The sequence below is a fragment of the Hirundo rustica genome, chromosome 2 (assembly GCF_015227805.2).
Source record: "Hirundo rustica isolate bHirRus1 chromosome 2, bHirRus1.pri.v3, whole genome shotgun sequence".
Classification (NCBI taxonomy): Eukaryota; Metazoa; Chordata; class Aves; order Passeriformes; family Hirundinidae; genus Hirundo; species Hirundo rustica.
In genome coordinates, this window is record NC_053451.1 from 108,255,198 (window position 1) to 108,282,333 (window position 27,136).

Consider the following 27,136-nt stretch of genomic DNA (forward strand, 5'->3'; position numbering starts at 1 on the left):
ACACAGCTCATTACCTACTCACTGCAGCTTTGAAATTTTCAGAGGTTGAAGGATGATCATCAGGGACAGCTTCACAGTCATACATTATCGGTCAAAAAAAGAAAGTAAAAAGATAAAAGGATGGCTGTTTGGCTTATGAACAATAAGTTTTGAGACAAATGGGGGTTGAGGGAAATGTAAAATCAGTTACCTGGAACAGCAACCAAGCCAGGAGGCTTCAGGATCCATGGTGGTGGAAGTCACCCAAGGCTGTCCACCAGCACAGCTCTCATCATGAAGCAAAGCAAGGCATATATAGAAACTTAATTAGAGGGAAGGATTCACAAGCTCTCTTAAAGCTCAAGTCCTTCTCTATCAAGTTTTCTCAGACCTTGCTTACTCCCATCATCCACCTGGAAAGTGTCTGTCATTCTCCCCGTCCTTGGGGACCAGGGAGCTCCTCCACGTGGATCTGACTGTGGGCAGTCACACCGGGCACTCTCCAGCACACAGGGTATTGCCAAAAGCAACTCCCATTTTGTAAAATAATTCGATTTAATTGAATGGCTCAAAAGTAGAGAGTAATTATTTCAGGTGAAATGAAATATAGGAAATGAAATATAATCCCCTAAGCCTGAAATGTGCAAGCCTGGTTCAGGATACTTTCGAACAATCCAGCAGAGAGCCACTGAGAGTTTGGGATGAATATTTGAGCTGTGACTGTTCTGTCACTGCAACCAGTGCCAGAATTTGCACAAAACACTGTTGGGCTGTACCACTCTGGAATCAAGAGTACCACATTCAAACCTATGAAAACCTTCCTCACCTAGCAGCTTTTTTCCTGAAGTATTTAATATTTTCCCTAAACTTCCTTTTCTAAAACTCTTCCAAAAAAAGTAAGAAGCCTTTAGTCAAAAGTAAAGCAACACCTGCATTGCACATCTTTCATTCCCAGGCTTTGTGGTTTAGTTTCCAAAGCAGTAACAGAACCATATTGACTTCATTTTTAAGCAAACTTGGCAAAAGAGATTTTGTTAACTAAAAGAAGGAAGAAGGGACAATGAATTTGTATCTTCAAAATGGAGCTTGCAAAAGCAGAAAATACTTGCAAGGTTCTAAGTCTTACCTATCTGGAAAATTCCCTGCAGAGCTATTTGTTTGTGTTGTTTGGTTTTGTTTGTTTGTTTTCCCCCCAACTCAATACATTATTGTTTTCTAGAGAAACACTCTTTTCTGAAGCAGAGTGGCACCCCCAGAAGAGCCTTTTACAGTTCTGGCCAGGCTTTACTGTCACACTAGAACGTGCCACAGCCACAGACCTTTTAGCTAGAAATTGTTGTAACAAAATCCCTTCAACAACTTCACAAGGGTTCCACAAAAAAATCAGGTGACCCGTTGAATATGTAACACCTTTCAGGTATCAATCACTTCCTTCCAAAAAGCGCATTTACAACCAGAGATGGTGCAATAAAGAATACACAGCAACTACCCATCACAGCATGGACTATCCTGACTAAAGCAGCAGCACTAAATTCCAGGAGCACTTAGCAGACAAACCATCTCTAAGAGCCACAGGTTTACTATGATTCACTGCTGCCAAAACAAAGTAATTCTGAGGAATTAACCACTTTTATGCAATTCAGGCAGAACTTCCTCCTCACGACTTCAGGGAAACGACAGAAAATGGTGACCACTCGTTGTTAACACTGGTGTCTTTTGGTCTCCGTTAGCACAATACACTTGACAGGTACTGTAACTTTTTTTTTTTAACATCAGTATCAACTGCAAAGATTTCTAGAGCAACAAAAATCAAATGCTTAATTAAAACACAATCCTCTCCTGAAACTGTGATAACTTCAACTTAGCAAAAGGAATGCAAAATGCAATTCTTACCTCTGTTTCCTGGCTGAAGCACAGCAGGTCTGTCAGTGGGAAGGCGCTGAAGGACCTTCAGCGTGCGTGCATGGAACGCACAGAACGCAGGGGCACAGCTCCAGAGCTGCTGAGGTTCGAGCTGTGGGGAGCCGATGCCATTGAGGAGATGGAGAACACAGCCCTAGAAAGCGCCTGCTCTCGGATTTGTGCACTTCCACCTCTCCACCCTCTCCCAGAGCAGTGCCTTAAGAGTTAAAGCAGCAGAGGGGCTGCTGAGAATCAGGGATCCAGCCCATCATCCAGGCTACAGCCCAGAGGTGCTACAGCAGGTAAAGCTACTCCTCCAGTAACAACCTTCCACTCAAAGGTAAGGGAGAAGTGCTAAGGTCAACCTCATGCTCTGAACATGCTATGTCCTGTTTCCACACCAGAAGCTGCATAGAATATCCATCATCCAAATGCTCATTCACATCCATGGGAACAGGATGTGGACCCCAGTTCAATATTCAGCAAGTGCCTAATCACCAAAACAAAAACCCCAAAAGCCCTGAAACAAACTTACTATAGCTACAGGTCCAAGTGGGAAACCAGAAACAATCAGGCCATGAAGTCTAAAAAAGGCTGAACTTTAAGAATGTTTCCTACTACATACAAGAACAAATGCAGGATGGGATGTTTGCTTAGTTTTATTAATTTATTTTTGCAGGAATCTGCAACTTGGAGTATGCACTTTCTGGAGGTACCATGCATGCATAGCCTCTGAATGCTTTTATACAATTTCATCTCTTAGTAATAAGTTCATTCACAGCATACACAAATCCAGAATGTAGACACCATATATACAGGATTAAACAAGATCGTGTCTTCTTTTTTTAATGAAAAAATTTAACAGGGTTTCACACAGCAGGAAGTATGGATTAGATACACTGGTGCCACCATAAATAAATAAGTTTAAAGAACACAGTTTTTTAAAATTGGTTTCAAAGATACTGGAAATCCAGGATTATAATATTGCATTACTTCCATTGATTTCTGATTATTCCAAGAAAAATATTTGCATTTATGGACATAAACAGCAATGAAAGCCCCAACTGAAGAAATGTTGCAAAACTCAGTCATGTCTCGGTTCACGTAAGATTTACATTTTGAAACAAAAACAAATGCAGCTGCACACAGACAGTACTGACTGTGAGATGTGATATCTGTGCATGTTTTCCCTCCTTGTGGGATTTGGAGTCACTGCAGTAAAGAGCACATCAATTCTGTGGTACCAAATTGGCTGTTGAATTGTTTATGTCCAACCATCCACTTCTCATCAGGATAGTCATGTTCACATTCTAGGGTACACCACTGGATTTGAAAAGAACTATCATCCTGATGACAAGCTTGTTTTTAATATATTTAATATTCTCACATTCTTTTTAAAAACATTCTTTATTGGTTTTATTTTGTCCCCATTTCAACTCAAGTATTTCTATTTCCGTGTCAAGGGATTTTACAATCAATATTAAACGTAAAAGTATTTAGAAATTGAAGTGAGAAATGTATAGCTGGGAGAGATAAAGTAACAGAGAGAAAAGCTGTTTAAAAAAACAAAAAAAAAAACCAAAAAAACCCAACGTGATTCAGTAGCATATCATAATCAGAAAGTACTGAGACCAGCTCTTTTAAGAATTATTACACCTTTTCACCACACCTCCCATTTTTCAAGGGAAACACACACATACCACAGACACACAGATACACAATTCAATCTGATCTAAAACTACATTTTACAAAGTACTTCCTTTTGCTTGACTTCCTACCCCCTTTCCTCTTCACCCAAACAAGACTAATAATTACATCAAATTAAAAGTAGATCCACAGCTCAGGATTTCTTTTGGTTTACTATGTTCTGAATAATTTTCCACAAGCCCCACTCTAAATAAACTTTTTAAGAACTACAGTAGTATCCTATAATTAAAGGGAATTCATCTTAATAGCACAGTAAATATAAAATAAGCTTTATAAAATTTCAATGAACAGTGAGATAATTTTGAATAACTGAATGTCCAAGTCAGTTACAAACTCTACCAATCTAGCAGTAGCATGATTGAGGGAAAGCTCAGTCATTAAGGAAAAAACAAAACACAAGTAGTGCATTAACTCAACACAACAGCATCAGCATCCCAACATTCTCACTCATACACACACACACACACACACGTTTTATACAATACAGTGCATTTTGTATGCCTGCTGACATTAGGGTTTTATGTGCATTCAATAAATACTCCATAAACCAATCTTTTTTGGTATAATCTACAATTCAGTTGGGGTTTGAATGGTATCATCTGCTTTCAGAAGGAAAATGGATCTTCCAATATTCAAAATACAATTACATTCTAACAAACTAGAAATATTCAAGCACCATGTCAAGTCTTTACTATTAATGTCTGAGTATGGGCATTTAACAAGTAAAATAATACAACAGAAGCGTGTGGTGGTTTTCTTTGTTTGTACAAGCAACAAATGAGAGTAATTAAAAAAAAAAAGAAGAAAATCATTGGTACAAAGGACTTATTTCTCAATTTAACGGCGCTCACTCACTCTTCCAATAAGTATCTTGCTGTGGCGGCAGCCTTCCTTCTCTTCCTCTGGTGAAGCTGGGACTAAGATTTTCAAGTCTCCATGTATGGTTATTGCAGTTCAGGGCATTTTTGGACTGAATGCATATTTGCACCTCCTCCTTTCAAAAGTAGCATCTATTCTGTCTGAAAATGGCACAAGTGTATTTTTGCATGACACCTCTACTCTCATTTGCTGACTGTCACTTCAGTTGCTATCTTTTTGTAATTCCAGCAAAAACAAATGCTTCTAGAACTTCACCAGAAGTACAAAGGAACAGAAAATTGAAATAATACAATGGCAAAGGCATCAGAATAGAAAAGCCATGAAGTTACTGGTATTGTTTGGAGTAATTCATTCTACAGCTGATAACAGCAATGCTCATCTGTTTTCTAGTTCTGTTTTGTCAAACTGTCCACTGACATGTACAATGCAAAATTAATACCTGCCTTTTAATTTCAGCTGACAGTAATTGACAGTAACTTTCTTACCCCCTTCGATGTGTGATGAGCTCCCATCACAGCAGTGTAAGTCACTAGGAAGGAAGGAAAACTATCTCTGATGCCTTTGACTTTGTTTTGCTCATCAGTGGTGCACACTGATTGCTGGAGATCTCTTAGCTTATTTAAAATTATCCTGAAGATTTAGTTAGTGCAAGAACATATTGAAAAATGCCAGATAAAATAGTGGTTCCTCATCTCAGATCAACAGTTCATTTCTTACTGTTGTCTTTATAAACTGTGGGGAGAGAAGACACCAGATTGAGCAATGCAGTCAAGATCAGTTTATCTCTACCCACCTCTTACAAATGCTGCTTTATTTTAAATAAAGATTCAGACATATGATTGTTCTACCACAGCTTATGTTATGTGTGATGTTATCACACATCAAGAGAACTGTGATAATTGACGATACGGATGTGGCTGCCATGAGCTAAGAACAGCTTAAAATGAAGTAGTTTAAAACTCTCATGGTAAAGTTAATAGCAAATTTGGCTTTACCCAGCCAATTACCGTAATTCAGCTGAAGTGCTTGGCTGCATCTCTGAATTGTGATGAAGTTATACCATAAAAACTCAAATGCACCGTACCAGCCTCTGACCAGTACACAGAACACCCTACTCAGTCACACACTTGTGTCACAGAATCATTCAGCTGCACAAACCCAAGTTCGATCTCAAAGTATCGAGTGCTTTATTCCCGCAGCCTGAAGCGTTCAGACAGATTGAACATCACCTTTAGAATACAGTGCATCATAGGCAGATAAGTACCAGCAGGATTTTCAATTGCAAGTCTTGTGTTCTTTAACCTATGACAAGTATTTCCTGACCAAAATAGAAAGAATGCAGTGTGTAATTCTTCAGGATCTGGCATTTGCTATTTTGTACAGGCTGGTTTATTAATAATGTGCAAATAAACTTTTACTGAAGAGCTGATTAATTATCTTTCAGCTAATTTTGATCTGGGGCACAAAGTACCTTCTGTGCTGTAAACACCATGAATTCTTCACAAATTGGAAGCTGAAAAGGCCTAAGGAACTGGGTACAAACTCTTCTCAAACACAACCACGGCTGAGCCCAAGTCTTCCAAACGGAATTTAGAGTAGCGTGTGTTTGGCATATGTCACTGTGCTGCTGCACAGCACAGGCTCAGAAGGTTGTATAGAAAAGCATCCTTTGAGCTTGGAAACACGACGGCCCAATGAAAGCATGCAGCAGGATTTTCATCCGCAACGCGGTAGAATTCATTCTTGGTTTATTACCAGTGTTGACACAGCCAGGTGAGCACTGTACAAGCAAACGGGATTGTAAAAAATTACCTCTGATTACACTCTCTGTAACACTCATACGATTCCTCATTTAGTCACCTCAGGTCACTATTTCAAACAGCAATTTTTTGTAGACATAAGTTACCCTGAAAAAAAGCAGCAATTACAAATAACCTTCTCCTTGTTTTTTTATACATTGCAAAATTTATCATTGCATTTACCTGTCTTCTTTTTCAGTAGCTTACAATCTAGAAGCACAGGGAGCCTTTGTTTTCCAGCTAGCTGTGGCCAGGTTAAGTCAGCTCTGGCTCTTCAGTTTTTCTGGTTAAGTGTAACACTTCACACCATTACTAAGAGTCCTATAATTCTCTTTTAAAAAACAGTAGTTTTGGGGGTTTTTTTTAGAGCCACTAAGCAGTAACTATAACCACAGGAATAAACACCAGTAGTTATTTGCTTTCCTGCATACATTCTTCTCAAAATTAATCCTTTTACATTTTCAGGTTTCATTTTCTGCTTTGCTCACTGCAATGGGAAGGAATTCAACCCTTATTTTACTTATTTTCTAGTGCAGCAGAAGCAGAAACATCCTAACACATTACTCCCACCCCCTGCAAGATGAAGATTGTTGTCTGGCAAAGGCCGGGCAGATGGACTGAAAGGTTCCCCATGTTTCCTTCTCTTACAGCTGTTGGCTTGAGAGCCTGTGTTCAACCCAGCACAGCCCCTTCCTCAATTTCAGGTGTATCGTGGCATTTCACACTGTTCACAGCGATTTAGTGCCGGGTGATTTAGAAAGGTGCAGCTACCACAATTCCATGGGGCCCCTTCAAAGTCTTCATCTCTTGGCTGAGTTCGTGGAGTCTGTTTGGAGCTGTTTTGATGATCTAAAGAAGAGCCAAAAGAAGACATTTTATTTCAGGAGACAAGGATTAATGGTCAAGACCACACTACTGGGAGTTCACCTGATTGAACAGTCTATCTTAAAATGAACATGGGAACCTTTTCCTAAAGCACTTCTAATTCAGTTTGTGAAATTTGAATATTTAAAGTATTTCACTTTTATAGAGAGTCACTTAACTGCAACACCTTAAAACCAAGAAGAGCTCTCACCACTGTTAGGTCACTGATACTGCTAAAGGTTTAATAACTTAAAACATACAAATTTGTTACTGGCACTGCAGCACCATCATGTTAAGGCTTACACACAGCAGTCTATTTCCAAATTTTAAACTACAATAACACTGCTTAACCTCAAGGGGAAAACTACTTTAACTTAGCTGCTTCAAAAAGTGACAAAAGATATATTTCTCTAGCATTTGTTCACGCTGAAAAATAATACAATCTAAAAATAAAATGACAGGCCTATTTCAAAAAAAGACAATTCCTCCTCATGCCTTTGAGGCAGGGATATAGGTATGTGAAGCAGCATTTAAATGTCCTTTCACTCATAAAATCAGTATGTATGCAAATCACACATTAGGCCTTAACCCAAAAACACTCAGTTTTCAAGGATGTCTCCTGACACCACCTCAACACCCCAGGTTATCTACCATAAGTAAGGAATGCCCTCAGGATATGGGAACACAACACAAAATGTTAATATTTGTTAACATTAACATATACCTAGAAGGTATGGCTAGGATACCCAACTGCTGAACATCTGTGAACTTATGACTAACAAAGGCCTGCAATTTGTAACTGCACACAAAGTAATTTGCAGTTGCTGCTCCACCAGCTAAGAAGCGCAGCAGATCACTGATGACAACCTTAGTGCAAAGAGTACTTAAGTCTTCAGAGAAAACCAAAGGAAATAAAAGCAACCTCTTTGCTTAGATGCAGTCTCCAGCCCAGAAGCTGCACAGTCAGATCAGCAGTGCTTGACCTCAATAAATTCCTGGTAAGGCAGGCAGTGTGGGCACTCACTGCGTTCCATTGACTGGCCATATGGCAGCACAGAGCACACCCTGTCTGCCCACACCCGTCTGTCTGCCCACGCTTTCAACGACTCAATATTAAACAATATTTATTATTTAAGAAAAAAAAATTGATGTCTGCATGTAAAAATCCAAGCTCTGAATATAGTACAGCAACCCTACAACTGATCTCTAATAAGTGGCAGACAAGAGCTGGAAGCTGGTTGTACAAATCCTTAAAAGGCACTATCTTCCTAACTGCCAAATAAAGGAACTTATTATTTCACATGAGTTTTGCACATTGTTTTGCTTTGAAATAACACATCAAATATGGTAGTGTAATTAAGAGAATGTCTTTAAGCACTATAAAGTTAACAATTCCTTAATCAACAGCATGATCACTGCAATTTAAGGTGACCCCCAGGCAGCTGCCTGCACACCATGTCTCACCTGATGCTACTGCTTTCCTGGACACTACCACCTAATGCAGGGAACTCCTCCCAGTGGCATCTTTAATTTGAGCCACAAGCAGCAGCTCTAAGCCTCCCCTTTCTTTTGAGTTTCCACACAGTAATAACTGAGGGGTAAACAAACACTTGCTTCAAAAGAGGAGGAAAATTTCCTAATATGAATTCAAAATTCACCTACAGAAACCTCTCTGGAGTGTTATCAGCAACCAGAACTCATTTACAAACTTTGGAGTGTCAGGGAGACTGCAGGACTACTGATTCAGAAGAGCTACTTCTTTTCCACTAACAAGTGCAGTACACGCTAGTTACAGCAAGAGGAGACACAATATTATAAATCTTATCACACATAACATTTTTAGGGAAAATATTACTGGTTTGTTCCATATCAGAGCATAGTATCCCACATTTCAGCTTTTTCTTCTAATAGGGAATAACTATTTATAATGAAGGTGGTATTAACAGAACATTCATTCATTTGCAACAATCTGCCTGAGGAAAACAAGCTGTAGCCAGGATTACTGCACTTATAGAAAAACGTTCTGGTTGAATTATAGAGAGAAAAGTCAAATAAGTAGAGCTGCTTCCTGTCACCACAGGGATTGTTAAAAAAGAAAAAAAAAAAAACAACCTCATTCAATGCAGAGTTGGTGATGATGCCTGTTTGTTGACCTACCTTTTTTATATGGCTTTGGTGGCACAACAGGACCAGGCTCTATGTTATCATAGAAGTTACATGTGGCTTTCGGATCAAAGTTTCCTGTCAGAAAAGAAAAGAAAGCGTAACTTGAAGGTTATTTAAATACCTATGCCAGTGACATGAACATCCAAAGGCTTCTTATTTTATACATATTTTTATTATGACATTACATCTTATCTTTTTCACAAGTTTTGTTACATATTTTTAGTTTTCTGTCAATCACAGTAATTTTTAGCAGGACAATCCCATATTGAAAAATTAACTCCAGCTCAACATTTTGTATTGCTGTGAAAACATGTGAAATGTATGTTTTCCTACAGGATACTTCCTTGATAAAAAAGGACTGTGCATATCCTAATCTGTTTGATTCTATTTAAGACAAGTTTCTGTTGCAAAAAAAGACTTTTGAAAACCCCTAGTAAATTTCTGTTTGCCAGCCTCCTGGTTGCAGCCCATTGTTCAGTTCTGCATTACTTGGCTACAGCTTTTGCCAGCAAAAAGTAAAAACTTTAATTAAAGGATCATCACAAAGGAGTATTTTTTTTTTTAATATGCTCTTGACAAAGTAATTTTATGTCACCACTTTCTTGCTAATGGAATTTAACTTGGCCAACAGAAGTATCAGCAAGTCAAGTTTATTAGGCTGCAGCTGAAAAAACCCCACCTTTTAGGGATAAGTAGTCATTGCTAATATAAATTGAACTCTAAAACTTCCAAATATTCACATTTAAGCACATGCCATATTAGAACCATAGGATCATTTAGGCTGGAAAAGACCTCAAAGATCATTGAGTCCAACCCCTACCCCAGCACTGCCAAATCAATCCCTAATCCATGTTCCCTGGTGCTGCACCTACAGGTCTTTAAATACCTCCAGGGATGGTGACTCCACCACTTCCCTAGGCAGTCAGTTCCAGTGCTTGACAAGTCCTGCCCTGAAGACGTTTTCCCTAATATCCAACCTAAACCTGCTCTGGTGCAACTTGAGGCTGTTTCCTCTCATCTGTCTCTTGTTACCTGGGAGAAGAGACTCCACCTCGCCACAGCCTCCTTTCACACTATTGTAAAGAGCAATCAGGTCCCCCAGAGCCTCCTTTTCTCCAGGACAAATGGCCCCAGCTCCCCCAGCTGCTCCTCATCAGACCTGTGCTCCAGACCCTTCCCCAGCTCTGCTGCCCTTCTCTGGACTCTCTCCAGCCCCTCAATGCCTTTCCTGCAGTGAGAGGCCCAAAACTGGACACAGCATTTGAGGTGTGGCCTCACCAGTGCCCAGCACAGGGGGACAATCACTGCCCTGCTCCTGCTGCCACACCATTGCTGATCCAGGCCAGGTGCCATTGGCCTTCCTGGCCCCTGGGCACAGCTGGCTCATGTTCAGCTGCTGTTCACCAGCACCCCCAGCTCCTTTTCCTCGGGGCACCTTTCCAGCCACTCTTCCCCCAGCCTGCAGCTCTGCCTGGGGTGGTTGTGACACAAGGGCAGGACTCGGCACTTGACCCTGCTGAATCTCACAGAATTGACCTCATCCCAATGATCCAACTTGTTCAGAGCCCTCTGCAGAGCAGTCCTAATCTCCAGCAGATTAACATTCATGACCATATCCAAATGATGGTTTTTAAAAAGTATCAATTCAATACCTCTAGACTGAAGGAGATCAACTTCTTTCAGTGTACAGTCAACATTTATCTGGAGTTGTCTGTTGAGGCTTCTCAATCTGGTCATTTCCTCAGGCTAGAAAAAAATATCCCAAAATAATAATTGTGGGAAAGTCAGCATCTTATTTAAAATAACAAAGATATAGCAATGTTATTTCTAACAGCTTTATCAAAAACTGAGTACAGATAAGGCACTGAAAGAAGCCCAACTGTCTGGCCCAGTACCCTTAACTCATTTGCCCTCAAAAAACATTCTTCTATTGGCATGTGATGAGGAAAACAGACAAGTAACTTAATATTAAAATTCATTAGTAAGATGACATAGCTGAGCTCAAGTTTATAAAACCACGTGTTACTAAATTCTGTATAAATGGATGACTTGCCACCTGAGTTTGCATCAAGATAATCAAAAACAGAATACAAACTGCAGCCCACATTAACTATTACTTGATTATAACTGAATGAAGTCAAAAGTTTACTCATTTGCATCAACCCAAGGAGATCTAAGCCAAACCTTCTAGCCCAGTGTATTTAAATCATTCAATGATGAAAGATTGTAATTATTCTTAACAGCATAATCAGTTATTTAAGTGCATATATTTGCATATCATTAAGAAACCCTAAGTTACTGGAATTCAAAGCTTTCTTAATGCCATCAATCACTAACACATTTTATCCCAGGATACATTCCAGCATCACAGTCACAAAATCACAGAATATTTGAGGTTGCAAGGAACCTCTGGAGGTCATCTGGTCCAACTCCCCTGCCAAGCCTCCAACCAGACTTTGTGTGACTAATTGCCACGCTCTTGGCCTGGCTGTCCAGTTTTCAATGAACTTAAGTGCTCATGCAGCCCATACTTCACCAGCTTTTCCATGAAGATCTTCCAGGAGACAATGCTGAAAGTCTTGCCAAAATCTAGACAGAAAATAACCACTGTCTAGGTTACTAGGAGACTTTGCATCCTAGAAGTTTACCAAATTGGTCAAGCTTGGCTTCCCCTTGGTTAATCTATGTGACTACTGCTGACCACTTTCTTGTCCTTCGTGTGCCTGGAAATGGTCAGCAGCATTTGCTGCTCAGTCACTTTCCCAAGGATCAAGGTGAGGCTGACCAGCCTGTAGTTCCCTGGGTCCTCCCCTTCTTGAAAACAGCGACATTTGCTCTCCTCTAGTCTTTGGGAACTTTCCCAAACACCATTAAACAACCAAAGATTATCTGGAGTGGCCTTGCAATGACACCTGCCAGCTCCCTCAGCACTCACAGATGCATCTCATCCAGGATTATGAACTCATGTATGCCTGCTTTGCCTAAGCATTCCCTGACCTGATTTTCTTCCACTAAGGGTGTACACCCCTTGTTCCACAGTCTTCCCAGGGTCTTTAGGACCTGGAATTCCTGAAGGACTGAAAAGACTGAACCAAGAAGTTCATTCAGTATCTTAAGCCTTTTCTATGTCCTACATAACCATGTCCCCCAGCTTGCTGAGCCCACATTTTCACTGCTCTTCCTGCTGTCACCTAGGCAGTAACACAAGCCTTTCTTCTGGTCTTTGAAATCCTGTGCCAGATTCACCTCCAGTTGGTCTCTGGCTTTCCTAACCTCATCCTGGCACGCTCAGGGCCTCTGAACTTCTCCCAGGTACGTCTTTGCCAAATGCTGCCCTGAAACAGCTGAGACATAGAACAGCCATGTAGCTAAGCAGCCAACAGCCCTTCTGTGCCTTCAAGCCTACACCTGTGTGCATTGTTTGTGTCAGTACAGACAGTAAGCCTGAGCTGATTTGCTTAACAACTGCACACAGTGGAAGCTATTTTTCAACCAGATAAATTCCCTTATCAGAGCTACACACATGTTTGGGCTAGAGTAACTTGCAGGTGGAAGCCACATAGATAAGAAAAATGAACAAGGAAAACAGGAGTTCCAACTATTTCAGGCAACACTGCCACTGAAAAGTTATTTGGCACATCCTGCACATACCAAATGAAAAATACTGTCTATTAGAAGCAACTACTCAAACAATAAAATAGCTTTTTAAAAACAAAAGTTAAACCTTTCTACATGAACACCAAGCTCTATATGGCTAAGGCTTATTGAATAGACTTGGACATACTTTTACTGGCTGTTAGGAAACCAAGTATATTCAGTTCTGTGGTCCACAAAAGCAAATGCATACAGTTTTCTTAAGTTTTGTTAGGAACGCTATGACAACTGGACACATCCATTTCATGAACTGTAAGAATTAGCTTATGACAAATCAAATATTTAAAACAAAGTGTCTCCAAAGATTGAAGATTTTATACTCAGAAGTATTTCTTCAACAGTACTTTAGTTTCATCAAAACACAAAAAATAAATGTGTATGTTGAATTAAAATACTAACAAATTGCTTACTGTTGGAATTGCAGTTGTACAGCTGACTCTTCGAAGCCGCCTCTGCATCAGATCATGCTCCATACCATTGACTTCAGTCTTCAGGCGTTCAAGCTCTTCTTTCTCAAGCTTCAGCTCCTTCGCCAATCTCTCCATCCTTGCTCGTTGATGTAACAGCAAGGCTAATGTTTTACACAGAAGAAATAGTTACTAGCACATAAAAACCCGGAACACCGAATTCTTAACTTATGCGCAAGATTCATGAGTGACCTTTCTGGAAAAAAAAAGAGGTGATCATAGACATGCAGCCAAATACCACTGTGAAGATGCTTTCATGCCAAATGAACTACAATTTAGAACAAAGTTCTTCCAGAATAAAAACACATTTTATACAGTGACTTGAAGTTGTTATTACCATTTTGGTCAAAGCTTCTTTTTTTGCATTTGGTCTTTCTCGTCTGAAAAATACAAAGGCACCTGTACAAGGAGACAGCTTCTCAGGATGAAACAGCAACCTAGTTATACTGGTTATACTCTACTGACAAAAAAAAAAAAATCCAAACCCCCCCCCCAAAAAACAACAAAAAACAAAACCAGAGGTTAAGATCAGAAGGTAATACACACTTCACACCTGCTGCTCAACAGCAGCTGACACACCAGCCTTGAGACATTAGCCAAATGCCAGTCCTAAATTGTTTTTTTCCACTGCTATTACAAACTGCGGCATCTTAGCTTTTCAGGGAATACTGTATCTTCAATCCTGTAAGTTATCCAGGGTTCAGATATAAAAGTATAGAGCTTCAACAAAATATACTAGAGAATCCAGAAAATAAAAAGTTGAGTCAGCTCAGGTGCTTCAGACTCATTTTACGACAGTTTTCTCCAAACTTTCTCTGCTGTGAAGTCACACCCTCATTTTCATCATGGTACTGAAATTTACGACTCTCAGTCACAAGCTGACGTTGGGCTTCCAGAAAACCAAAGAAAGGAATTTTGACTAGCTAGAAGGTAATATTCAGTTTCCTAAAGAAGAGCATTTCTCAGTATTTCATCAAGATGCAAAGCTGGCCACATCAGTGTAATGTTTAATCCTTTCTGATCGGGCTGGTTTTACCTGATTGAAGACTGCTAAGACAGAGAAAAACAAGACATTTGACGTGGGTATTCAAACATGCTGCTCACATAATGTTCCAGCAAACTGTTCAAAGTAAGGATGCTGTAGAACCTGCAAAACGCTACTTCATGAAAAGCCCCAACCAGAACTTGCACTTTCCTCACCCCATCCAACAATGGCAAAGAAAAAACAAATAATATCCAAGAATATTAACATATGAGCTAAAAAGAATTAGAAAAGTAAGTAAGAACATGACAACTTACTGCAAAAGAAGATGAACTGCCCAACCTGTTAGAAGCAGATATCAGCATTCCACACAAAAATGTAGCACTGTAATTTGTATTTGTAATTTTGTATGGATTCACCAATTCATGGCCAAAGAATAAACACCAATGTTTTTACACTACAGGCACCAGAGTTATGGAACAGAACAGTTCTCTACTTTTTCAAGTTACATAAGTCATGCAAGCAGAATTAAGAAAGATAGATACCAGACTGAATGATTTTCCACTGCTGTTACCAAACCTTGTCTGTGTGTGATTCCTTCAACTTTATGAGGTGTGACTACATTTCAGAGCTTCACATTATACTCTAGTACAATTCAAATATGACTCATTTTACAAAGAAGCAGTCAAAGTACAGACACCAGAATGAATTTCTGGTAACCCTTTTTACAATGGCTCACATTCCAGCAAAAATTAAATAAACTTATTCCCTGAATTAAGCTGTTCAATATATTCTTTTCTAGGACTCCTATGTGGTAGTAAAGAATAAAATGTTTATTCTTCTATGACTTATTTCTATCAAAAGTTCAGAGTGCAGCAATAAAAAAAGCTCTGGCAGGTATTGCTGCAAATGCAAACACTCCAAAAAGCATTTACTAATTAGTTTTATTTGATTTGATTTTCAGAGACACAAATCTAGTGGAAGGCACAAAGGCAAAACCAGGTTTTACATTTCAGAACATGTTTTTCACAGCTGTGTGAAGCTATTTGTGTTTTTCTCACATAAATGACAACCTTTACTGAAGCTGTAATAGTAACCAAATCAAACAAAGCACAAGACCTATTGGCATTCTTTTTTACTAAAGAACTAGGTCTACAGAATTTCTAATTGGGTCTAGGAAGTACAAAACTGCTTTGCTGATGAGTTAGAAGAACTCAAAAGGCAGTAAGTGAAGTAAGAAATAAAGAACTACAGGGCAGCACTAAAAGCTCTCACTTCAGCTCTCTGAAGTAAAAAAAAGGCTAAAAGGAACAACAGAACAGACTCTTCTTTACAAACACGAATCCAGAAAATACCTGTTGCAGGTTATCATCCTGTCATTACCCAAATGACTGGTTTGAATGCTTGCAGATTGATTCACTTGCTCAATTTTAAATGTTTCAAATCTTTACAGCAGATTACTCCAAGAAAAGTAGTTTTCAGCTTAGGGTTTAATTTCACTTTTTTTTTTCCTCTACTGAATTACCAAATTCTTCATTTACATATGGCATTAAAACTATGTTTTATCGCTATGCAGCAGAACACACATCCTAAAATTTGTCTGCCAATCTCTTCTTCCTCTTTGAAAATTCTAAGTGGAAGAAGTGAACTTTTGATTTAAGTTCTTCAAAATAATTATTTTATTACCTTTAAAAAATATTTGTATTGACAAAGTTTTCTTAGCTGCATTCTTATCTCTTTCTCCTCTTTTTCACTTAATATTCTTCAATCTAAATCAAATGCAGAAGCCAGTGCTTCAGGTGTTCTAAAACACTTCAATACGTAACAAATACAAAACATTATAAAAATCCACATGTAAATTTATGACTCAGCTCTTCAATGCAGAATTGACAAAACTGACACACAGTCTATGAACAAACTACTTGTCATTGTTAACGGCAGTGTTTTAAGAAAGTCCCCTAATGTCAAAAGCACAGCAACATTAAGACCCTTAGAAATTCTTTATGCATTAGACTGAAATTTGGCAGTATTTAAAAAAAAAATATATATTAAAAAAAAAAATATATATATATATATAAAAATAAATAAAAAATCAGAAAACCTGGTCAGTTTTGACACCATTTTTATGTTTCTCTGTACAGGTTCAAAACTTCTCACTAAGTAGCAAATTCAAGCTGAAAATGCATTTTACACCACCACAATTTGCAGGGTGAAACATTTACCTTGGGTGTAAGCATAGTCGTCTGATCCAGAACTAGAACTTCTCTGATACTTATGGCTTCCTTTTTCTCCTCCAGATCCTGGGATTACAGAAATAGGCTGAATAGGTTCCGGTGCTGCAGAACGCTCTTCTTGGTCCACTAAATTTAAAAGATTCTCAGTCGGTGCTCGACCTACTGTGATTTTAAAAATGGTTGGGTTTGGCTGAGATACCATTACCCGAGGAGACTGTGTTGGTGCACCTGCAGGTCCAGTTGGTTGAGTGTAGGTAATATATACCGGATTAACACTAAATGGAGGTTTGGGTTGTCCCGACATACCTCTGGATGGAGAGCTTGAAGGAGGAGTAGTGGCTGTATACAGTGGGTGCTGGTTTCGTTGAGATGGTTGATTACTTATTGGTGAAGGACTTCTGTTCATTGCAGTCCCAGGTCTTTGTGGTGGCTCAACTGTAATTTCTATTTTATTCATGGAACCTTTGGATAAACTAGGTCCAGCAAAAGGAGGAAGGTAAGATACAGAGTGACCACCTTGCTTTTGAAAAGTCTGGGATGCCTGCTGATATGGATGGGGTGGGACAGTGGAAGGACTAGGAGGCATGAAAACATGTGAACTCTGGTGACTCAACTGAGGAGGTTGAACTTGGTGTTGAGGAGAGCCGAAGGGAGAGGGACACTGGGATGCCGGTGGTGATCGAAAAGCCGACTGAGGGATCTGGGCTTGTTTTGGAGAATACTGAGAAGGTTGATAGTTCTGTTGATGTGGATATACAGGTAGAGGACGAGGAGTATAATGTGGAACTGGGCCCTGTGGCGATGAATGCCACTGTGTATTCTGAGGAGTTTGTCGTCCTGAAGAACTTTGAGATGTTTGTCTAATATAAATAGAGCCAGGAGTCCCATAAAGATTGCTTGGAATCTGTGGAAGAATTTGTAGAGCTCTGGGTACGCTCTGTCCAGAGGGGAGGTTTTGTGATACTGTAACAGTAATGGGATTTGTACTGTACCGAGGTATGTGCATATACGTGGGAGGGCCTTGCATAGCAGACGTGTTCATTCCTGGTTGTATGGAAGATGGCTGTGGAGGTGGCTGTGGAGGAGGAGTAGCTGCATTTCTATTCTGGTCATTCATGAAAAATGGATTGTAACTAGGAGAAGCTGCCACAACGGCGGGAGCAGAATGTGGTTCTTGAACTAAGCAAATCAGCTGTTTACCTGCCGTGCGCTGTGGGTCAATGTGTCCATCGCTTGAGCTGTGTACCAGTGTACGACCACCATTAAGTTGAGCTCCATCCCCCGCATGATAGCTGGTATGAGGATGAATACCCAGATTAATGTGCAAAAGGCTATTTCTATTCATTCTGCTGTCATCAGGGCTGTGGTACTCCATATACAGATACTTGCTGCTCTCCTGTGCCAGGGCTCGACAACAGGCATCGAGGTTGTTGTTGTTCTAGGAGCAAGAACAGACACCTATTACTGTCACAGAGCACAGCAAAGAGCCACCACTCTGTGTTCAACATTCAGCTGAGGCCACAACCAGGCCCCGTCTGGACACAGCTAGGGGTGACGTTTCATACGCAGGTTTTGTGAAAAAAAAAGATGATACTTGCTACATGGTATGCAAGTAATACATAGCTCAACATTGCATCTGGCAAAATACTCTGGTAACACCAGTTCCACTATGACATTAAAAAAAACCAAACAAGTCCAGTTTTGGGAAACCAATGGTTACAACTCTGTGTGTTCTTCAAGGAACAAGACTTTACAATTAACTACTTCTAGTAGCAACACTAATCAAATTAAGATAGATCAAAATTGCAAACTCTGGAAAAGCAAAACAAAAATACAGATAACATTTCCATGTTTATCTGAGTGTTTACTGTTTTCACTTTCAATTTACTGTTTACCTGACTATTTCTCTTCACCTGGAAGTTTAAAAACCCAACATCTTAAACCAGCTTTTATTGGCAGAACAGTATTTAGTACCTTAACAATGAAGTCAAAGCATTGCTTGAAGAAGTACTGGGGATTCCATAAAGAACATTACAATTCCAACCAAATTTAAACTACCTTTAAGAATTTCAACCTTAAGGCTAAAAACGGCTTATTCATACATCAGTGAGAAACCAAATAACCCTTTTAAATGTTTGATTTGTTCTGTGGTGCTGGCAGTTGAAATGATAAAGAAAATAAATTATTAATCAAATAAGAAATATAATGAGGAATTCCTTTTCCCTTCTTGCCATCTCCACTCATTTTAACTTAATGTAGCCTGTTAAAAGACCCACACAAATGATAGCTTTTCCAAATGAGTAAAATCACTAGAAACCGTTCCAGATGGTGGACTTCTTTTTCTCATCACTTTATCATGTAACAGTCTCCATCAGCTGTGGTTCAGATTTTAATTTAAATATCAGCTAAAGAAAACAAATTTCACTTTAAGTTCAACTAAATCTGACCCTTAGCACCCTAACTTTGTTAAACATGACCCAAGACTGGCACCTTCTGTGACAGAGAGCACCTCCTTCCACGGCAAGTTTGTACATATTTACATATGCACATACACCGCTGCCTTCCTCAGCATGCTAAAATTACCATTCTAATGTCTACATACATTAATAATGGCTGCACTTCTAGTTTAAACACTATCACTATATAATTTTGTATGCATATATTACATATATACACATATTGCCTTGCAATACAATTTTCAACCTCCACTGGCTGTAAAGTCATGTTACATTTCTTTTCTGATGGACTGATACCTAGTCAGTCTTTATACCAGAGTGAAAATGATTTTCCCAAAATTTCATGATTTCACTATCAGATGAACTCTCATATTCTGTATCTTCCCATATGAAGAATTACTACTAAACATGACAGAAGAGTCCAGCACTTAAATAGGAACAGCTCTCACTCTAGGGATACTTCTCCCTGACAGCCTCCCTTCATGCTGAGCTCTCGTTCTAGACATCAGTGGTCACTGGGAATATCCAGACAGATCACTAAAAATTTAAGATCAGAATATGTGGGAGCCAGACCTTGTAATAACAACCAGCACCACAATGCCAAGACAGCAGTCTCAAAAAAGAGAACCACTACCATCAGCCACTTGCCATCTAAACAGAACTTCATGAACAGAGCCTTCAGCTTCCTTAGGTCACTTGGTCAGGTAAAGAGAACATGTATAGGACAAGCTGATCTGATTTTATCAGGGTGTGAAATATATTTGTCATTTCAAAGGACCTTTAATTTTTGACAGGTCTAAAACTCCAAACTGATTTAAATCTAGAGCATTTATTGCAAATGGTTATTGGAAATCAGCTCACACATCTTTAAATATAAAGTGGATTTGGAAACAAAATCTAAAACCGTAAGTATTTGCTGTGCAAAGTTAACTAGCTATGCAGAATGCCATATTATAGATACAGAACACCATATGCTTCTGCAACATTAGGGGTTCTTTAATTTTATCAGTTTGAAAATGTCCATGACAAAAACAGTCCATCAAGAGGATTGTGTACTTAACAGTACAGAGATATGACTGTCAGGATAAGTAAAGCTTTTAACTGAAGGACTTCCCCTGCTTTACATTTGTCTGAAAGCAATTAAATTTAATTTTATGGTTTAAAAGACAAAATGCAAAAATTACAACCCCTATTCTAAGTAAACCTACTCATCTGCCAGGGACAGGCAGGATGCAAGTACAGCTTTCCAACCTCAGCCATTGCCACCCAAAGCCAAACTAGATCTTGCATGTTTCTATTCCATTACTGAATTTCCCCATTAACTGAAGGTATTCCCAGATGACCACTACTTATTACATGTGGTAACTTATTATGACTTCCAATTTCTGATATTAGATGAAGGCAGAAGGATGAAATGGAAAGGGATTGTAGAGAAAAGTACCACCACCTGGCCTAGAAAGAGAAAAGTATAACTAAACCTCTGGAGAGCCATGGGAAAAAGACACCACGAAGAGGGAAAACTGTCAGACTGCTAGCTAAGTCCAGCTCCTTATCTTGGAAGGATGAGTGACTGTTTGGTAAAACCTCCTCCAGTATATGTATGTTACTTATGTAGCCACCATCAATTCACATCTCATTAGCCACTTTCTTTATTACTCATGGGGGTACAGTCACAGGTCACACTATGAAAAAACATCAGTGCAAAATAACCTCCACAAGCCTAAGTGAAGAATGACATTTTTGTACCTAAAAGACGAGACAGAAATGCGAGTACTGGAATCTTCCAACCTTTTAAAATAAAACCAGGAGAATGAAAATCTATGGTCCACATGTACTGGAGTGGAGCTAAAAAGAGTTTTCATACTAAACTCATAGTTCATGCCAAAATAAAATATACAGACTCCTCACCATACCTGAAGCATGCACTGAGATACCACCCCCTCAGGTATCTCAGGGAAACGCTGCCGGAGATCATGGAGTACCTGCACGTCAAGCTGCTGGCTGCCCTGAGCCATGCCAGATGGAGGATGTTCCAGATTACCAGAAAACGGAAGTCAACAGGCCTTCCAATGATTGTGGTCTTCTGAGGCTTCTGGCATTTTCTGTAAGAAAGACGACATTCTTTTAAGCCATCACCACTTTTCATCCTTCCCAAACTGCTTGTGTAGAAAGTAATGCATTTTAGCTACCAAGAGAGACAACAGCTTAAACATAAGAGTGGGAATAACCATGTCTCAAATAGTAATATTAAAACACTTCAGATACCACACAGGTATGTCTATATGGCATTGCACTGGAATGTGCTAGTTCAGGTTTTTACTCAGCCCCACTGCAGTACCATGTGTAACTTTAATTAGTGTGACCTGCATAAAATAGAACTGATATATATTTACTCCCAGTGAAATTCTGAACAGTCTGCAGAAAAGTCTGAAGTTATCAGCAAGTACAAATGCCTTACTTACAACATGCTGGAAATAATAGGCTGGAAAACTAAGTAGCATAATTATCCAAAATATAGTCCTCTATTAATAGGGTTCAAACTCTTTTGTCTTTACATCACTACAAATCCAAGAAGACAGAAGCAATTTTTGTGAAACTGAACAAGAATTAAACAGAATTGAACAAGCTCTATCCAGGATTAGATAAGCATCTAGGTAAAATTTTTGTAAAGTACCTGTTACATTCATACTAACATGAGTGACAAAAACCAGACCAAATAAAGCCCTAAACCTCTTTCCACTTCAAAATTCTTGTATTCAACAACAAAAAGATTCTATCTGAACTTCAATACCCAAGGAGTACTGGAAGGCAAATACAGTCTGAGTCAACAAACGCTTTTTGCGCCTGTGGTTCATGATCACAGCAGTAACCAAAAGGCAGCTGATGTCAAAGTAAAGATTCACAAAAACTTTGCATGAGGCGGTGCATGACACAGCCCCTGTTACACATCTAACACTGCTAGGCTTCCAAAGCCTTTCCAACAATACTGCTCAGTGAAATTCTTAACTGCAGAAAATGCACTGCTGTGTTCCAAAAGGAAACGAAAATCAGATACCAGCAGAGCTGGTGTTTAATAATGTATTAGCTACCCAAAGTCCCAAGTTTAAATCATGCTTATCCTGACCTTGGCGCAGCTGTGGGCAGCATGCGGCACAGGTATTCCAGTCAGCTTTTTATTTGTTAGCTCAACAGAAAGGGTCCTCTCTGTCCCATCTCACACATTCTAGTACCCAGTGTGACACCTGCCACATCACATGCTTTTTCAAGATAAATGCAACAAGTCTAAAGAACAGTGAGATATGTGAATTATCTTGCTGTGACTTAAGAAATACTGCAATAAACTTATATGGTAAGTCATAATTCATTTCTGTCCACTGCACTGCTTCTTAAAGGAAGTGGAGCTTCCACCAGCTTGCACCAGAAAATTCCTATTCCTACAGTTACAACAGGGGATCTTTTATCAACTAATTTTTTAAAAAATGATGAACAAACATCATACTCTGAAAGGCAGAGCATCACAAGAATACTCAAAAGAAACCTGACAGCAATTAAGCTCAATGTGTTTCTAGATCACTCTTCTTATCCTAGGAGGCAAAGACTGAGACGCAGTAATGAAGGAATACCCTACCAGAATAAATTGCAGTTAAAACCTCTGCAGAATAACAAATGATGGTATCTGAAACAGAAGTTAATAACTGTAAGAATTTCAACTGCACAGGCAACAACCTTTGCATCACTTCTCTCTTCAAATAAAAGTTTAAATGTAACATGGGTGACTGTCTAAATCTAACACGTGGACTGAAGATCCATTATCAATACATTCAATGTTTTTCTACTACAGTTTTAAAATAATAGAAGTGGGGTTTTTTACATTTCTCAAATATGCGTGGTCAGTAGAGGTATAATAAAGTAACTGGACAACTATGAATTTTATCAGACTTCTAAACACAATGGGTAACAAAGTTCCATTTTTATTTTGAGGAGTTGAAGCTTCCAGCCTTTACAATTACACAAATAGCCTTAAAAAGTCTATAAGAAACCCAAAATAACTGTTGGGAATCACAAACAAACACACATTCTGAAGTCCTTGGATTACATAGCTAAGCTACTGTGGAAATTTGTTGGTGTTTCCCACGCCGCCCCCCCCCTCCCCAAGCCAATAACCACAAATTTTACTACTGTCATTATGTACAAGCCCAGTCTTTTGTCCTACCTATTGTCCAGCAGTTTGTTCAGTTTATTCTACTTGACCTGACTACAACTGACTGCACATTTTCCACTCTAAGCAGGCACAAACTGGCTGGAATACAATACCCACTTCCCATGTTGCTCCACAGCACATGGTAGGCAGAGAAGTGAGTTATTCAGAGAGCTAAGGGCTTACAGCAAAGGCTACACAGCTGAGATGCTTAGACAAGAACTCCTGCTGAGCCACAACACACTAGGAAAGCAATCCTTCAAAGACTTTCTTCCACAGCATTCACAGGCTAAGGGACACACTGAGGCGCCTTACATGACCAGCCTCGTAATTACTGAAAGTTCAATGCATCAAACACCAACCCAAAATCAAAATGAAAACAAGATGCTTCATCTGTAGCTAGCAGGAAGGAGTTGAGGGTACCCAAACTCTAGAAGAAAAGTACCTCATGAGGATGGAATAAATTAACAGTGCTAAATACATGGCAGCTCTAATGGCAAAACCTCAGCATACTGAAACAGAATTGGTCCTGCTGTGTTAACACACAGACCAGGCCTCGGGAGCCACTCAGTGAATCCCAGGAGTTATCCAAACCATGACTCAAGTCCTAAAGAAATAAAATAATTTGTTTTTTCACACCTTTTACATGCCCAAATGATATGTCCATGAAAACAGTATCTTTACATTTAATATTTTCCTTAAGCCATTTCTGTATATCACAAGTTAAGAAAACAACCAACAGTTCCATCAATCAACCGATGCCTCTTTTCTGAAAGAATAAATAAAAAAGCAGAACTACTACAGTCTTGATCCTCTCAAAGTCTGTTCAAACACGTAAAAAAGGAAATCTATTCTGCTACTGTCATTTTTGAAGCACTAAATCAATTAAAATGAAGACACTTAAATCACCAGGAATAAGATCCAGTTGAAACTAAATTATGTCAGTAAATACTAATTATGTCAATAAATACTATCAAAAAATGTATAATTTATGTACTGATGATCACAGTACAATTACTATGTACAGAACAATTAAGTAATTCCTGAGTGAATTTCCAGAAAACAGGCTACCTGGAAGACAGTTTCTTAGGCCTTAATCATTTCAATTTAATTGTTAAGAGTTTTACAATAATAGTTGGGCATTGAAGTGAAAGAGGAAATAATCAAGAGGCAGAACATAGTAATAAAATATCAGTTTACAGAATCATAAATATACTAGAGTCAGAAGCAACCCACAAGGAATATCAAAGTCCAGCACCTTGTCGGCACAGGACAGTCCCAAGAATTGTACCATGCCTGAGACGGCTGTCCAAACACTCCTTGAACTTTATCAGGCTTGGTGCTGTGACCAGTTCTCGAGGGAGCCTGCTTCAGAGTACCCGGCCACTCTCACGGCGAAAAACCCTTCCTCGATCCCGAACCTAAACCTCCCCTGACTCACTTCAGGCCATTCCCTCCAGTCCTGTCACTGGTCACAGAGAGATCACTGCCTGCCCCTCCTCTTCCCCTCATGAGGAGAATGTAACTACAGTGAGGTCTCCCCTCAGTCTGCTCCAGGCTAAGCAAGCCTAGTGCCCTCAGCTGCTCCTCCAGACCCTTCACCACCCTTGCAGTCTCCTTGGTAGTTACAACTCACAAAAACTGAACAGCTTTCGCCACCATTCTTCACACCTTTAGTCAACTCAGCTGCACAAACTCGACCTGTTAAAACTATTTAAAAACCAAACCAAGCACTTTTTACTAGTTTAACAAGCTTTCTCTGCACAATGCATACTCAACATCACACCATTGTGTAAAGAAAGATGAAAATGTAAAAAGGGGAAAGGGATACAGGACCAAGAACACCACACCACCTCCCTCTTTTCAGCACACCTCAGTCATCTGATCTGTTAAAGCCATAACAAGAAGACACTTTCACCTGAAGATTTGTAACAAAAGGAAAAGCTCTTCTTGTATAAACAACACTAAATCAGGATGGGTATTTTACCAAGTGCTGTCAATACTGCAGTTAGACAGAGACCATGCTGTGACACTGCCAGAAAGCTGCCTGTCAGCTGAGCCCTGAAGCTACCACCAGATACCAGGTCAGAACTGAAACCGCGCTTCAAACTCCCCATCACTTGCTTACTGTGCAAGGAATACTAACATCATCCTCTACAGAAACTCCTTCTGAAAACTATGACAAACAACTGATTACAGGCAGCAGCTCCTTACCACCAGAATGATTACACTCCCTACATCTCCGCTGAGGCATTGGTTAAATGTTTCCAAAGGCCAAGATACTGTCCATATACTGCTTGCCAAGAGTCACACATGAGAAGACAAGAGACTAACAAGCTCGGACAACATATTTAGAAAGCACTTTGTTAGACTGAGTATTAGTATCTTTGGGGTTTTAGCTACTACTGTAATTTTAACAAATAAATTATTTCAGCCATTACTGCATCATCACATCCCAATTCCACTTCTGTATTTCAATACTCAAGTACGTGTTAAGGTGTTTAATTGTTGTGGGACTTCCTACAGTGACTGCAAACACACAGCAGAAAAGCTGTTGAAGAGCAACATTGCTGCAAATCAGCTTGTATAGAAACACAACATCTGAAGACAAAAATTCAAACTTAGTTGCTTCACAAAAAGGATTAACTATGCAAAAATGTGGTTTGTAATATCCCATCCCACACATACCTATTATTTAATAGGCATCAGTTATAGCCTTGTAAACATGCCCAGCATATGACCTGGCTGCAGATGCAATCATGTAATCCCAACTCTAATCCTTGAACAGCCTCCAGAACTACTGTTACCTTAAATTCAAAGGTGCTGGCCTGCAGTAGAAAATTACATTGGCTGTAATTAAAAAAATCACAATCTATTAATTCCGATACTGAAAAGAAATACAGAGTTGTACACTAAGTTTGCGTTTATTTAACCATTCAAAAAAGCAAAACCAATTAATTCATCCCACAACTATCAACCACAACAATCCAGCTAGAATGTTGGATTGCTCTTGCAGAAAAGGCAGGCAAATTATTTTATGGTAATGTGACACCCTCACAAAGACTTGCTAGCTGGAAGTCCTTAAAATCTCAAAAATACAAGAAACAAAAGTGTTGTAACAGTGCCAAGAGCAATTTTTTTTCCTCACGACCATCTTCAGTCACACACTCACCGTATAAACATGATACATGAGAAAACCCAAGGATTATTTTTCCTGCAACTGTCCAGCAAAAATAAATTTTAGGATTATATATAGCTAGGCACAACTTTCCCAACTCAGAAATCAGAATGCCTATTTTTTAATAGAACTTTTCTTCATTTACAGGGTGACACATCCCACAGCTTTGGGACTGTTGCTTCACACAGCAGGAAAGACACAACAGAACTTGAAAGACATTTTGTCAGTTCAGACAGACTTATAAAGTACAACAAAGCAAAATTAAAGCAGTCAACATTTAAAGCTGAGCTCAGCATGATGCTGCCACTGCTCTGAATGACTGGCTATGTCAGTAAAACCATAGCTTCATGGTCTGGCAAGTTGTCTTCTGATGAACAGCCATTCACTTGTGTAAAAGATCAAGAGATTCACAAACCCCATGGATGGTTGAAAGGCAATGTGAAGCAAAAAAGGAGGTATACAGCAGAATGAAACTAAAAATAAAGCTGACAAGCTATCACTGTTGACCAATTGATCTCTTATGGTAAAGTTACACAAGCTCTCCTGACAATTCCATATCCCTGCCCGTTTATCCATACAACAGTTACCCAGATGTGTCATGTGACGGCCTAGAACAGCTCAGAGTACTGAAATGGAATGTAAATCATTAAAGTCAGCATGATTGGAATACT

The 27,136-nt window shown here is 39.3% G+C and overlaps 1 protein-coding gene across 6 annotated transcripts in view; it reads right to left on the reverse strand.

The window, feature by feature from the left end:
• Window positions 1–2,525: 2,525 nt before the first annotated feature.
• Window positions 2,526–27,136, reverse strand: part of TAB3 (TGF-beta activated kinase 1 (MAP3K7) binding protein 3) — a 44,828-nt gene continuing 20,217 nt past the window's right edge. For 2 of the 6 annotated variants that reach the window (XM_040054921.2, XM_058419271.1), the window contains exons 2-7: window positions 21,003–21,191; window positions 16,622–18,071; window positions 13,361–13,521; window positions 10,949–11,042; window positions 9,288–9,371; window positions 2,526–7,115 (exon numbers count right to left, since the gene is read on the reverse strand). In XM_040054921.2, coding sequence (XP_039910855.1) covers window positions 6,967–7,115; window positions 9,288–9,371; window positions 10,949–11,042; window positions 13,361–13,521; window positions 16,622–18,071; window positions 21,003–21,104 — 2,040 coding nt within the window. In that variant the 5' untranslated portion in view covers window positions 21,105–21,191 and the 3' untranslated portion in view covers window positions 2,526–6,966. Of the gene's footprint in view, window positions 7,116–9,287; window positions 9,372–10,948; window positions 11,043–13,349; window positions 13,522–16,621; window positions 18,072–21,002; window positions 21,192–27,136 lie in introns of those variants that run through there. The other 4 variants (XM_040054924.2, XM_040054923.2, XM_058419272.1 and 1 more) reach the window with 4 other exon arrangements.